The 15055-nt window shown below is 43.0% G+C and overlaps 1 protein-coding gene across 4 annotated transcripts in view; it reads left to right on the forward strand.

Annotated features, from left to right (window-relative positions):
- Nucleotides 1-15055, forward strand: part of ttll7 (tubulin tyrosine ligase-like family, member 7) — a 55612-nt gene that overhangs the window by 25196 nt on the left and 15361 nt on the right. For all 4 annotated transcript variants that reach the window (XR_014536331.1, XM_083558458.1, XM_083558459.1 and 1 more), the window contains exons 10-14: nt 9327-9421; nt 10144-10291; nt 11047-11120; nt 12584-12719; nt 14690-14776. Coding sequence is in view for 3 of the 4 variants with exons in the window: in XM_083558458.1 (XP_083414584.1) it covers nt 9327-9421; nt 10144-10291; nt 11047-11120; nt 12584-12719; nt 14690-14776 (540 nt within the window). In the remaining variant the exon portion in view is untranslated. The remainder of the gene's footprint in view (nt 1-9326; nt 9422-10143; nt 10292-11046; nt 11121-12583; nt 12720-14689; nt 14777-15055) is intronic.

Genomic DNA, 15055 nt, shown 5'->3' on the forward strand with positions numbered 1-15055 from the left:
TCAAGGGAGTGAATGATGGAAGGATGAAAGGAAGTTTGCTGAAATAAGTAGAACAGGTAAATCTTTAGAAAATTTTATATTATAAGCAATATAAGTGTAAAACACACACACACACACACACACACACACACACACACACACACACACACACACACACTTACATGCGCATCTGTATTACTCAAATGGGGTCTAACAGATGTAAATTATTAAATTACATTTTCCAATTTATTTCATCAATTTAATTTGTGCCAGTTTAATTGATTGCTTAATTTCATCAAAATAATAAAAAAGGGTATTTCATTAATTAGATTTATTATTTATAAAAAAAAAATTTTATATATAGTTTAACCAAGAAGGCATTTTTAGTTTTGCCTTTCGCCGCAAAAATACCAGATATGTAGTATATTCAATCTACTCAACAAAACGGATATATAATAACATTTTACTTATTCTTTTCGTCAACTCCTCGAGTTACGACGATTTGATCAGCGATTTTACAAAATGACCAGGTGTAACTATGTGTTCATCAACATTATGGCCACCTGCCTAATATTGTGTTGGTCCCCCCCTTTTTGCTGCCAAAACAGTTCTGACCCATCGATCATCAACAGCTTTAACCTCTTCAGCAGTTTCAGCTACAGAAGCTCGTCTGTTGGATCGGACCACATGGGCCGGCCTTCGCTTCCCACACGTCCCCATGACCCTGTCCCTGGTTCACCACTGTTACTTCATTGGAGCACTTTTGATCGATACTGAGAACTACAGATCAGGAACATCACACTGCAGTTTTAGAGATGCTCTGATCCAGTCGTCTAGCCATCACAATTTATGCCAATCACTAAATTATGTTTTGTCATTAGTTAAATTATTAACAGATTACTACTATATACTACCCTATACTGATCACCATTCTTTACGATTCCTGGGAAGCCTTGGCCATGTCTCGACAGCGTCAATGTAACGCATCTCCTCAGTTACAGGACTTCCTGTATTTACGGTTTGTGCTTGTCCATTACCAGCGATTGGCTGGCAATCGAGACACATGCGCAGGAGTCCAGTTTCTAGCGCAGTGTTATACGTATCAGACAGGAGACGAATGTGCAGGTGTAAGAGGTTTATGAATATCCATACCACCCCAAGATTCCAGAAGAAAGATCGTTCATTAGCTGTGCAGTGTCTGGAAACTTTATGTACTATGCTAAAGCTTTTACTACATCCACTGTAGTACACTGCAGTTCTTTTCCTAGCTGCTTAATCTTTATTACATCTGCTCCTATATGCAATTCTACATACACACTTACTGAAGGAAGCGCAGTTGAACACGAAAGTGATAAATGCACCGTTTTTCACTTAATGTTGTTTCTATTGAGATTAGTGCTCTTCGATGTACAGCAATTCCGCCGCCTTTGGCCGAACCGAACAAACGATAGAAACGGGTTATAATAAAATTCAGCGCCTGAAGAGCTTTTATTTAATGATACATTTCTAATCTGAGATGCGTATGTACGAGCGGTAAGGCTTCAGGTGAGATCCCGAGGATTAGAGGCAAAAAGGCCGTCTGGAGAATCTCGAAAAAAAAAAAAACACAAATAAAAACGGTCTGTTTTAACACTAGAGATAAACAGGAAAAGGCTAAACACCTAAACATGAGAGTAATGCTGCACTATGTTTTACTCCCTCTCTCTCTCTCTCTCTCTCTCTCTCTCTCTCTCTCTCTCTCTCTTTGACTCACAACAAATGTAGGTCAGGACTGTAATTCCAGCAATGGCTGAGGCCCACTATTGCTAAAATTCTTTCTTTTTTTAGTTTTGTGTGTGTGTGTGTGTGTGTGTGTGTGTGTGTGTGTGTGTGTGTGTGTGTGTGGTGGGGGGCTGTTGAGGGGTGTTATGGATTTATGGAACGCTTGTTTCCAAGCGTTCCATGTCAGGTTTTCTTTTCGTCCCACACCGATTTCAGGCAGTTAAAGCATGACCCAAATCCTTTAACCCAAAGTGCTTAAAAAAACACGCTACTTTTTTCCTTTTCACCTCCAATTGACTCCAAACATAAATATTTTCTATTATTAAAAATAAATAAAAAAAAACAAATTAGTTTTTTTACTGCACGCTCCTAATTTTTTATTTTTATAAACTCCCAATAAATCCTTTATAGAAGCTTAAAAGTTTAAACACGCATGAAGCGTTTCTCTCTGGTCTCTTTAGCCAGAGGTCTCCGACTCGGCCCTCACGGCTCAGCGAATGAGGAAAGAGTTCAAACAGTGGTAGATACAGTTGTTCCACTTCGGCGCTAATGATTTCTTGGTGCTACTTGCAGCCCAACGCAAACTGTCATCAATTAACATCCCCGCAAGTTCCGCACAGAGGGGGAAAAAAAAAAGCTGTTTCTCTTTCACGCTACATTTACAGCAGTACAAATTTATTTCCCAATTCGAGAGATTAATCAGGAGACACTTCCAAACTAAGTCTGAGTCGATGTAACTTTTCGGAACGCCGGGACGCGTTCACGTCAGCGCCGGAATAACGGATAAGCATTGCTACAATATTCCGATTTATTTTAGTAATGAAAGTATACATGGATTTATATAAAAAAAAAGAAAAAACAAGAATAATTCATATTATGTAATTAATTTATTATTTTATTATGGTTTGTAATAATACAAATAAAATACCTTCCAGCATGAAAAACTCCTGCCACCCACTACATAAAACACTGGTTTTAACATCTGTTAAACAGCTGCCCCACAATAGAAATATAGGCGATATAGAAATAGTTAAAGAGTTTCATGCCACACTTAAATTAAGTTCATATCCTGGGCAGTTTATGTGCAACAATTTCAGTCATTTTCAGATCTAGAATAACTTTTATAGGGTCGTAGTCTGACTTTTTGAGTTTCACTGCTGCTACACATTTCATACAGTGTTTTTCAATAAGAATGGAAATGCATCGATTGTACAGCATTAACACGTAACACATAACTAAATACCTACATTTTCTTTTAAATTGCTTACAAAATATATTTTATTTTACTTGATTTTTTACTGCGAGCAACTGCAACCCAACAATTTCCCTGTGGGCGAGAATTATTCTGATAATAATAATTACAATTCTGATTCTGATTATTATTATTATTATTTTCAAGGCGTTATATATGTATTTCTCCTTTTCCTCGTGCAGATGGTTCCCATCACAGCAGTCTCGGCTTCGCCTGATTGGTGTCAGTCGAGATTAGGCAGCCGCTCTGATAGGAGTCCCAGCCCTGAGCCTCTAATGGTGTTAGCAAGGCCCCGTTTTCCTGCCTGGCTTCAGACAGCCGGCGAACTCCCGAGTGCAAGCGAACCTAACGAGGGAGCAAAACGACGTCCCAAATCAATTTTGCGCACGTATGCACACTCATCTGAAAAGCAGATGATGTATAAATGTAGAACAGGTTTCTTTTTTCTTCTCTTCTTCTTCCTCCCCTCTTGCATGACACATATTTCTGGGAAACGTCCTTCATGAAAAATCCGGAAATTACGCTACAATTCATTCTGTTTTCCAGCTTTATAGGCTCTATTCACATTTATGTCTCAATATCAGCCATTATGTTTTGTGTGTGTGTGTGTGTGTGTGTGTGTGTGTGTGTGTGTGTGTGTGTGTGTTTGGAGAGCCACAAGAGACAGCACTTCACATAGCAGTGCTTGAACTGAAGGCAAAAAGAATCTAAGCGATCGTATTTAAACCACATTATAATGTTTGCGCCGAGCTTCGAAGAGGATTCCGTAGCGCTTCTGCGTCCGTCAGAAGTACGACGGGAACACGATAGGAGGCAGAACAGCTCTGCGCACCGCGTCGTGCCGGGCGGAGAGAGAAAAGGCGGCTTTTGTTACGATCCTTATCTTAATTCCCAGGTTTTTCGACAACCGCACTTTTACCTCCTTTTGACATTCAAAACATTCGGGGCATTTACACGAAACAGTGCAACTCGAGAAGCATCGCTTTCTTCTCTAGATGCGATCCGCTGTCGTTGTTCGGCTTCTTTAGTGACTGCTGCTGTTTTGCATGCTAATTTCCAGGCCGATGCGATTCAGGCCTATGTTGCTAGGAAGGATAGCCCCCTCCAGAGGTCAGGAGGATTCCAAGGGGACGCGAACACCCATTAGTCAAATGCTGCGGTGCAACACTGATATCATTGCCCCCTGGGCCCACTCTGTTTTTTTTCTTTTTTTTTCTTTCTTCCCCTCTTTTTTTTTTTTTCTCCCTCCTCCAAGTCTTTGCAGAAGCCGGTCACACTGGAGCTGTTAAGCTGGCACTATGAATAATGCAAAGGCGAAAGGAAAGGGAGATATTCGGGGTACACAGAAAGATTGAGGGACAGAGGAAGATAGACAAAGAGGAAGAAAGGCTGGAGAGGAACGCCAGATAAAATATACATTCACAATAATGGGTCCCAGGTCCATGAGGGCGGACTCCGGCTGAGGGGGGGTTTATTATGGTTATGAATTTTGCGTGGTGGTTTTTACAGGCCCTGCCGTACAGAGCTGCTAGACCCCTCGCAGCGTTCAGGCTCATTAAGGCACAGATTACTTTGCTGAATCCTAACACACCCACACACACTCACACATGTATATACATATACATATTTGTGTATATATATATATATATATATATATATATATATATATATATATATATATATATATATATATATATATATATATATATAAAATTATATATTTTATTGAACCAATGCAGTAATTATACCTGTGGGCTGGTCTAAGTCTTTGTGCTCTGTCCCAGCAGGGTGCCTGTTCATGTGTGGCCATTTTGTTCCCAGCAAGATATAGCAAGATACCCGAACCCCCCCCCCCCCCCCCACACACACACACACACACACACACACACACAAACACAAATTCTGTCCTTCTGAGGCATTTATCAATATAAAAAAACATACCCCCTGTCTCACACACACACACACACACACACACACACACACACACACAGATCCACAAGAACGTCTTACTATCCTTGCCACGTCCTTCTTTTTACATGATTATTAATGCACCTAATTAATTTATGCGTTTGTTCATTTTTATTATTATTATTATTATTATTATTATTATTATTATTATTATGATTATCATTATTCTTTTATAAAAGCTGCAGTTTTGGTCAAACTCTGGGAGACCATACAGATTTCTGCAGAAGATCAAATCAAAGTTAAAAATATAACCAAGTGCACACACACACACACACACAGACACACACACACACACACACACACACACACACACACACACACTGATTTTCAGTCAAGGGCCAGAGCGCATGACCTTTAGTCACCACATACTCAATGGCAAATAATAATGTGTTGCTAGGTTTTGTTCCATGGAAACCATGCACAGTTATTAGGACTCGTTTTTTTACGAGACGTGGCCTAATTGGCGTCCCGCAGCGAGAGGGTGTGGCGCATGTTTGTAGGTGATCGGCAAAGAAAAATCCGCGATTTCGAAACCTTCACAGGGACGCTGCCAACCCAAGGGCCAAAGTTCCTCCCGATCTCATCTCATTTCTTTTCTTTCCTCTATCTCTCTTTTTCCCTCTCTCGCCATTCCCACCCCGATCATTTCAAGATGAGCGTGGTCACCTTTTCCCTTGAAAGGCGACATAAGCCAGACCTCGGCTCTTTCTTCCCGCGCAGCGCCACCGATTGAATGGAAGTGATCTGGATCAGAGCGCGTACACAAACAGAGGCCCATTTGAAGGTGCACTCAGACAAGTCCGTTTGATCTCGCGCCTGCCTCTGCAACCTTTTGACGGCCAATTCCCCGTCGACGCAACATGCCCCGGACGTGGGCGCTTTCAGACGACGCATAGCTACAAAGTTGACACATTCTCTCAAAGAAATCGGAACCTGTGTTTCGCTCCATGTGTCTTTTATGCAAACGCTCGAATTTGTTCAACGCTAGTGGGGAGTGGGCTGAAGAGAAGAGAAAATCGTTTTTCCGTGACAAAGCACTAACATTTTGGAATGTTTTCGTGCTTTCTGGAGATGGCGAAACACCCCCCCCCCCCCCCCCCCCCCGTCTCCCCCAACCCCCCCCCAGTCCACCTCAGTTCCTTTAAATACCTGACATTCTTGGGATCAAGCACTGATCATTAATTATACAACAAGCGCATGACATTACGCTGGAGATATTAACGAGGCCTCGTTCCTATTTCTGTACGTGTATTTTGCATTGAATCTATCAATTCCTTTCCTCAGCGTTGGCTTGAATTCATGTACCCAAGTGGCCGTGCTGCGACACATGATGAGTTCAGTAACTCTAGATGGCAGTGTTTAGCTTTCCCATGTGGTGCGATCGGGAGATTTATTAAAGTACGATAGCAGCCATCCATTCATCTGTCTGTCTTTATCTCCACTCACACAAAAACTAAATTACACTTTTACTGTACTTTCTGAAGAGATAGACACCTTAAGGATGGGCAATGCAGCGGAAGAGCCATGACAGTCATGCTGCCATTTATCATTAGGCCATGAGTTGTTGAGATTGTGTGTGTGTGTGTGTGTGTGTTTATCCTGGTGTAAATGTATGTGCAGAAGCTTTCCCTGCCGTATGGTATAGGTGACCTCCAGGGCTGCAGGTTGGCTCGCTCGCTGACCTTTCAGATGCACAGGCGGCAGCTATTGAGTTTCAGTGCTGGATTTAGGCACTCGAAATGCGGCCAAGGAACAAAAAAATGATTGATAACGCTGTGAAACTGGAGCCGCGCAAGGTTTTTTCGTAGAGCACCCGGCTGTAGCGGCCCCCTCTCGCCATTTGCATCGCAGCAGTCGGTCCGTTTGGCAGCCGGTATTTCACTACAGTTGTGCGCTTTTTTGCTCCCCGAGAATCCAAGAAAGCAACGTTTGTTTATTCACGTGGGCACTTTCCGCAGATAAATATCACATATCAAGTGAAAAAAAAAATGAAATAAAATGAAATACTCCTCCGAGAGCTTTTGTGCTCCTCGCAAATATTTGTTTTCACGGCGCCTTTCGGCGGTTTGGGGCGTGCAAAGATCTATGCCTGCGTTTATTTCTTTGATTCGCTCGACCCGGAATATTCAAATCAAATCGTGTAAAATTGAGCTCACGCCGCGACTCTGCGTCGGCGCCCGAAGAACACTAATCAAAATCGTTAGCCCACTAGTAGATCAAAGTAAACTCGAACCAAAAAGCCCTGTGCACGTGGGACTAATCGCGCTGAGAAATTGAATCATTGAAGCCTCGTCTCTCACCGCCGCTCCCTGAGATCGCTGACAGGTTATTTATGCATCAAAGACAGACATATTCAGGTGGGGAGGTGGAAACTAAAGACTCAGTCAGTATAGTTTACCCCTAAAGTGTGCTGCTAATTGAACTGGGTTTTATTATACAGAATGGGAAAACAGCCAAAAACATTTTTTTTATCGCTGCTCGTTTCTTGTGTGTTTTTGTCCACGCAAGCTTATTTATTAATTTTTTTTAATTAGGGAAATAAAAGATTAACATCTTTGGCTTGTTTATTGAATAGCATGTCAAAGGCGGCCTTTAAACCCCCTCCCTGCTCGGACCTCCTTGCGAGCTCTGGGCCTGCTCGCGCACTGATAGATGCGGCCTATGAAATAAAGGCGAAAAGAAGCTCAAATGCTCTGCCACACACAATCTCGCGCCGTGTCTGACCTGAAACACTACTGCAGCCTTGGGAGCTGCTGTGAAATCCACTTTTGTTTCCTTTCCTTTCTTTATTTGAACGATACGCAAGAAGCATAAAATTCGGGGGGGGGGGGAAGAAACGTTCTTTACACCTGACATGGTAAATGTGCAGCACACCTGGGTTGCCAAACTTGATGAACCCCTCTTTGTTGGTTTGTGAGTTGAGCCATTTGTGTGGGTAACGTTGCATAGCGCAATGCCTCCACAGAGACGAGAGAGAGAGAGAGAGAGAGAGAGAGAGAGCTGCTAAGGTTACATCTGGTACAGTAAATTCGTTGATTTAGCCCACCATTGCCGGGCTTCTCTCCTTTTATTTGCGCCTGGCACTCAGTTGTGATGTAAATATTATCTTACAGCTCACTTCTAAGCTGGACACACATCAGTAAGCACCTTTGTGGGATTAGCATCCAGCCAGGGCTTGATTTATCCAGGGAACTGGAAGGCTTTGTGTAGCCGTGGCCGCATAGAAGGAGGGATGCAGCTGGGTTGCTCTTTTCACCATTTCTTTTTTTTTTTCCCCTCTACCTACTCTGTGTCCCGATCTGCCGAAATGCACTGAACCCGTTTTGAAAAGAAAGATAGACAAAAAATAGCCTGTTTATGAAGGTTTTTTTTTTTTTTCTCCCTCACCCAGTCTTGAGATGCATTAAGAGAATTTGCATTGACACAATGAATGGATGTCAGTGCACTCGGTACGCTCGGATCCAAAAAGAAATATTTTTGTTTCTTCTACGTTGTTGTAGTAGAAACACTTTTGCCATGTTGTGAGGAACTTTTTTTCTTTCCTCTTGAAGAATGTGTCAGATGGTGGTGTCTTAGCTCTTGTGCTGAGAGGTGGCACTTTCTGCTGTTATTTGACCTCGCTTTTTTTTGTGTGTGCTCCCCCCCCCCCCCCCCCCCTTCCACCGGCCAGCAATTCAATCAGCGGTCCTTTTGTTACACCGAGCAGCTCTCGGGCCATCTGGATGGACAGAGCAAAGAATTGATTTTGGCATGTTACAAATAACACTTGATACCTGATTTCATTGGCTTGACAACTGTTTACCTGCTAAAAAGAAAAGGAAGGTTATTATATGACGAGGTTTTGTGTGAGTGTGTGAGTGTGTGTGTGTGTGTGTGTGTGTGTGTGTTTGTGTGTGTGTGTGTGTTGGGGTTATCACCTTTCATGGCCCCCTTATTAGCAGAGCACATGATTCAGTCTCCTGATATAGTAGTTTCTTCTGTGATGCAGATAGCACCTCGAGTAGCAGTTGGACTCTAAACAAGGATGTTGAGAGTAAACAGGAGGAAGAGAGAGACAGAGAGAGAGAGAGAGAGAGAGAGAGAGAGAGAGAGAGAGAGAGAGAAGGAGAATAAAAGAGAGATTGAGTCTATGCTGCTGACTGACAGGAGATGCTAACTATCAAGTGACAGCTGCCCTCAGCTCGACAGGATGTACCCAAAGACGAGGTCAAATGTCAATTCAACCCCAAGCACCCTAGTGAAGTTTCTTCTCCACTACAGGGTTGCCTACTGTTTTGCTTGGAAACGTAGGGAAGACACACACACTCACACACACACTCACACACACACACACAAGATAAAAATCCACTCCTGCATTTATTTCCAGATCAATCGAGCGCCGAGTTTCGGGACAGATCAGAAGATTGATTATGACGTGAAGAGGGGGGTTTTGCTCAACGCCCTGAAACTGCTGAACATCAGGTAAGTTGTAAATTGTCTCACTGCTCCCCCGCCCTCCCCCCACCCAATAGACGTGTTCAATGGAGATGAGAAAGCGAAGTAAGAAGCACACGTTTGGCCGTTCTTGTGTATTATAGGGCGAGTGATTCCCCAGCATTGTGTTCTTTAACGCACACGAACTAATAATTCATATGTAGCATTGAACATGTTCGACTGTATACATGTATGAATGAGTTGTACAGGACGTACTGTGTGTGTGTGTGTGTGTGTGTGTGTGTGTGTGTGTGTGTGTGTGTGTGTGTGTGATTTATCCACGTTCGTATGTGTGTGCGTGCGCAAAGACAACAGTCCCCAGGTAGTAAACACAGTGCAGGCTGATTGATCATCTCAGACCTGACCTCTATGCTCGGACTCTTTTGTCCTAAATATAGCCCTCCGAAACAGCACTCGCACTACATCAGGACATACGAGGAGGCGAACGCTTGGATCCTGCAGCTCACAGGATCGCGTTTCAGACGCATACGAACCCAGACCCTTCTGTGATCCCACTGCTGGAGAGGTTGCGTTCTAGCCTCTTTAAATGATTAGTGCAGCTCTGCGGATTTATAGACACGATAGCCAACAGGCAGCATGTCTGTTTAATATCATATATAAATGTCGGCATGACGTCGGTGCACTTTAAATAAAAGAGAATCCGAAAAAATTCAGTCTTGAATACAAGACGGACATTGTTTTCTACTCAGAGCGAGCGATAAGCGGCGAAACCTGGCACAGCAGAAGGCAGAGGCACAGAGACGCCTTTACGGCCAGGGCACCATGAAGAAACTTTCAGCCGGTTCGTCCGAGTGGGAAAAGCAGCGCCTCACCCTGGAGCGGAGGAAAGAAGAGCTGGTGAGGCGTTTTGTATGCATATGTATATATAAATATCTATATATTTATATTTATTTATTTATTTTTTATTTATGAATTTATTTTGCATTAACTTTCTGTAAAACTTCTCCCCAGGCACACGCTCAATGCTTCGTTGGCAGTTCGGGGCAACAATGTAGTGTTTAATTATTCATGTTCAAAAATTACAGAGGCGATACATTTCAAACTTTTAAGTGGCAGTTGGGCGAGACGCGCTCGCTGCTCTGGTCTGGCTCTTGATTGGCCTATCGGGCCAAGCTTTATTGTATGAAGTGATGAATGAATGTAAAATTGCCGCAGGTAGGTGGTATTTTCAAAGGCCAGGGCGAAAAGTGCATAAGAGGGTAAGAGCGTGGGATCGAGGGGGAGGCTGGAGGGGGCTTGGGCGCACGATCATGTTCTAGTGTTTAGCAGAGATCAGTGACTATAATTGGAGGCACCCCGCTGCGCCGCTGCAAATTGACCATCTGACCTTTTCACAATTACCGTTTTTGATGTATTAAAATGGGAACGTGGGACTTAAATCCATATGAATCATGATCCGACTCTCCGTATTAACAAGTGTAAGTCAAAGGGGGCGAGTTTTGCATGCAGCTCTTTGTTCCTGCTCTGATACTTGACTTCATTAAGGCACCTCGAGCAGAGTAAGGAGACGTCTGCTGTTGTTGTTTGTTGAAATGAGCTCATTTGAGTCGATTGGTTTCTCATGGCCTCACCTTAGTGAATTTTTGTTTCAGAAAGAGAGGTTGGCTCAGGTTCGCAAGCAGATCTCCAGGGAGGAGTACGAAAAGCGTCATCTGGGGAACTACAGGTAGGCCACGGGAGCATCTCTTCCTGTGGGATGCTTCTTACATTTATAAGGTCAGCTAAGGAGCAGGATGATCCCAGGAGAACAAAAGTAGAGCTGCACGGCCCAGTTCAGAACAGGAGCCGGAAAGCTGGAGAGGCCTGAAATGAGAAAAGACAATAGCCAGGGTCTGAATTGGAAGCCCCTTGGTACGCACGCGCACTTAAACATGCACATACACAGACCCACGGCATGTTATGCCAAAGTATCAGGAGCTTTTCACTCACGTGAGGCCACAGAGAACAGGGATCATCAATTTTTAATACAGGCCTGTCAGATGAGCAGATGCCTGCTTCAGAAGACAAGTCAGGGGTGGTTTGGCTTCATCTTATCCTTTGCTCATCGCCAATGCTCTTTTGCTTAAAAAAAAAAAAAAAGAAAGAAAGAAAGAATAGTGCTTGCTATACGCCATGGCAGTGCCCTGGGCTTTATTACCATTGCTGCTCTCTGTTTGTTACACTCGAATGCCGAGCGTCTGGTGCAGCCTAATGAAGGACACCCCCCCCCCAAACGGGAAGCGGCACTGGGACTTGATTAAGGCGCCCCTCATTAGATGAGTCTCCCAACTAACCTTTTTTTTTCATTCACTGAACCGGAGTTCAGGTACCGGAAGCCTACTTCAAAGAGGGCCTAAAGCCATTTAGTGTCTTCAGCATTTATCACACCGCGCGATGAGTAATTGTGACGAGTCGCCCTGGAATAACGCCACCACTTAAAAAGCACCGAGGAAGCACGGGGAGTAAATCTGGTTCTTAAATAGGTTGTTTTCCAGCTGACGTCATTGCAATTCCCTACATCTTTCTCCTAAAGACAAAAACAAACACCCCAAAAAAGATGCTGAACCATTAAAAAAATCGCTCATAAAGTATGTGGGGCAGAACAAGATTTAAACATATGCCATACGAACAACGCGGCTCTAATGGGTTTCCGCTGCCACACAAGTTATAATCATGCGCGCGTACGCAGGCCTTAATGGATTTTCGAGCTTTATTCAAGGATCTTAACATTTACATTACTTGATCCATTGATTATGCCCTGGCTGGCTGAGCTTCTAACTCAAGAGCATATGCAAATGTTAGCAGAACTTGTTACCATGCAAAAAAATTATAATACAAAAATAATAAAAATCTAATAGATATTAGTTATCATGCATACCGAGTTTATTTTTATTTAAAAATTAATGCCATGACACAGGAAGTTTGCGTAATGCAACAAACGTGTGACGTAGATGAAATCGAAGGCCTTCCTTATATTAAAACCTTCTGTAGCTCCTTTAAATATTAGGAGTCACAGCAACAAAATCGCATTGCTTTAATACTCAAGAGCGTTTGAGAATTGTTAAAATAATATGATAAGCAGGTGCATTCTCCTCACTCACTCACTCACTCTCTATCCTTTATCTCGCTTTCTCTCTCTTTGCTTTACAGACGTATTTACCCCCCAGATGACAAGCTGCTCTTGGAGAAGTATGAGGGCCTCCTCTCGGTTGCCTTTCAGACGTTCCTCGCTGGGCGAGCAGCCTCACTTCAAAAGGAAATGAATAATCCTCTGAAACGAATGAAGGCATGTACCTGAGTCTCAGCTGGCTTAGAATCCCCCCCCCACACACACACATATACACACACACACCCTTCCTTCTATATCTGCTCTTTCTCTCTGTGTCTCCTTCCTTCTTTCTTTCCTTCTCTGTATTTAGAATTTTCCTTTCAGGTGGAAAATAGCAAGCGAAGAAGGGAAATTTTGCAAGATACCGTTGTGGCTTCTCCTCGTGTTTCCGGTCACGACCTCGTTGCCTGAGCGTGAGGTTTTCCAGTCCCAAGACCCGACGCAACCCCTTTGTGTCAGGGTTACGAGTTCTTGCCTTTTTATATTTTTTTATTTATTTTGTTTTTTCCCCCCAGTTTGGCCTCTGTCTACATTTCGCCTTCACCCCAAGTTCATCGCTGTAACATGCCCCTACTCAAAAATATGTTCAAAGAGGATTTTAAAGGCACGACCTTTTCAGCTCAGGCACATCAGCCGTGCTGCATTGTTGGACTTTTAAGTGCTGCTCATCCACACTCTGTAATTTAATGGAATTTGAGCTGCCTGTGGTGAGATCGGAAACGGCGGACACGGCCCGCGCATGGAATTCTTATCGAATGGACTCTGTGGATCCAACTTATTTGGGGAAGGATCAGGATCGCTGAAGCATGCGCTATTGACACGCCTCATTAGCGCCTCAAACTGCTTTCACATTCGATGATCAGTTTTTAAATCGAAGGAGGTGGTACCGAAACGACGTTTCCAAACAGCGAGAACCCTCACCAGCAGAACGCAAGAGCTTGCTGCTCAAACAGCGCATTTTAATTTCGGTTTGGGAAGTAACACGTACACGCGTGTGTGGGGGGCGGCTGGGGGGACGGAACGGAATATCCGCATCCGCGTTAGCGCCAGAGCAAATCAGCGAAGAGCTCACCTTGTTCTGCAAGAGCTTTTTTTTTTTTTTTTTTTTTGGTGGAACAGCGGGCAGTATTTCTCATTATAAACCTGCCAAGATGGCTGGAGACAAATGTTCAGCTTTTTTGTGATATTTTATGTCAAGGATGTTACAGAAATTGTAATTCCTTGCGTTTTCGAACCATTTTTTTATTTTTATTTTTGGGGTGGTGAGGAACTCATTTATTCAGTGTACATTGTCTGTAGGTGATCTCAGCCCTACTTACTATTGAAAAGCCTTCTTCATTCGTCACACAAACACAAGATTAAGTGTGTTTTAAATATGCCACACTAATGTAGAGAAGGGATTATAGGGTTTATAATCACTCAAATTGCTGATTTCGCATTAGTGTGTAAACTCTTAACTTTTGTAACATTAGCTCACGATGCAAATACACAAGAATAGGAATCATCCACAAATCACGTGTTCACCCGGACACAGCTTCATTAAGATCTTGAGTAGAATAAAACCTTCTCTAATTGTATTATTCAATTGTCTTAACCAGGAGTCACCAACCTTTTGAAACTGAGAGCTACTTCTTGGGTACCGATTAATGTGAAGGGCTTCCAGTTTAATCGAAATAACACACAAGTTCTGAAATAACGAATTTGCTTAATAAAAATTTTATTATTAATAATTAATGAAATGTATATATATCTAGTCATCTATATGCTAATATTGTCATTTTCAAATTCTTAGAAAAGGCCTGCGGGCGACTCATGTGGTCCTTGCGGGCGACCTGGTGCCCATGTTGGTGCCCCCTGGTCTAAACTTTGATAGTACTTACACTATACGTCAAAAGTGAACCACCAGTTATTATATTTTTAGGCAAATCTTGTAAATCCGGTCCAGATGTCAATTGACTGATTAGCTTGTTAGACACACAATAAAAAAATATACAGTATAATCAACTATGTTACTAAGTTAAACTCTAAACCATTGGCAGGGAAAAGAATGGATTGTTGCCGGAGACGGGTTCGTGTTATTTACATGTTTTCTTGGATTTAGTTCATCAGTATGACCACGTTTTTTTTCCCGTGTTGTATGTACATAGGAAGAAGACATCTTGGACCTGCTGGAGCAGTGCGAGTTGGACGATGAGAAGTTGATGGGAAAGACATCCAGGCAAAGAGGAGTGAAGGTAAGTCGCCCTTTTCCAATACATCGTGCTCACCAGGCTAACTGTTCTTTTTTGCACAAGCAATTGGCATCGTTTGAAATTAATTTGCGCCTGTCACTTCTTAGTATGCTTTTCTTCCTTGACAACCCATATGCCCACAGCGCTCAATGATCTGATGGATAGACAGACTCCCAGGGGTGCATTATGGGCCATCTGGAAAAATCAGGGCAGAAATAGAACATTTGAAATACTGCGGGATTCGGTTTTAAGCATTCCCACTTAAACATGCCACGGAGAGCA

The sequence above is a fragment of the Silurus aristotelis genome (genome assembly GCF_946808225.1).
Source record: "Silurus aristotelis genome assembly, chromosome: 13".
In the NCBI taxonomy this organism is placed as follows: Eukaryota; Metazoa; Chordata; class Actinopteri; order Siluriformes; family Siluridae; genus Silurus; species Silurus aristotelis.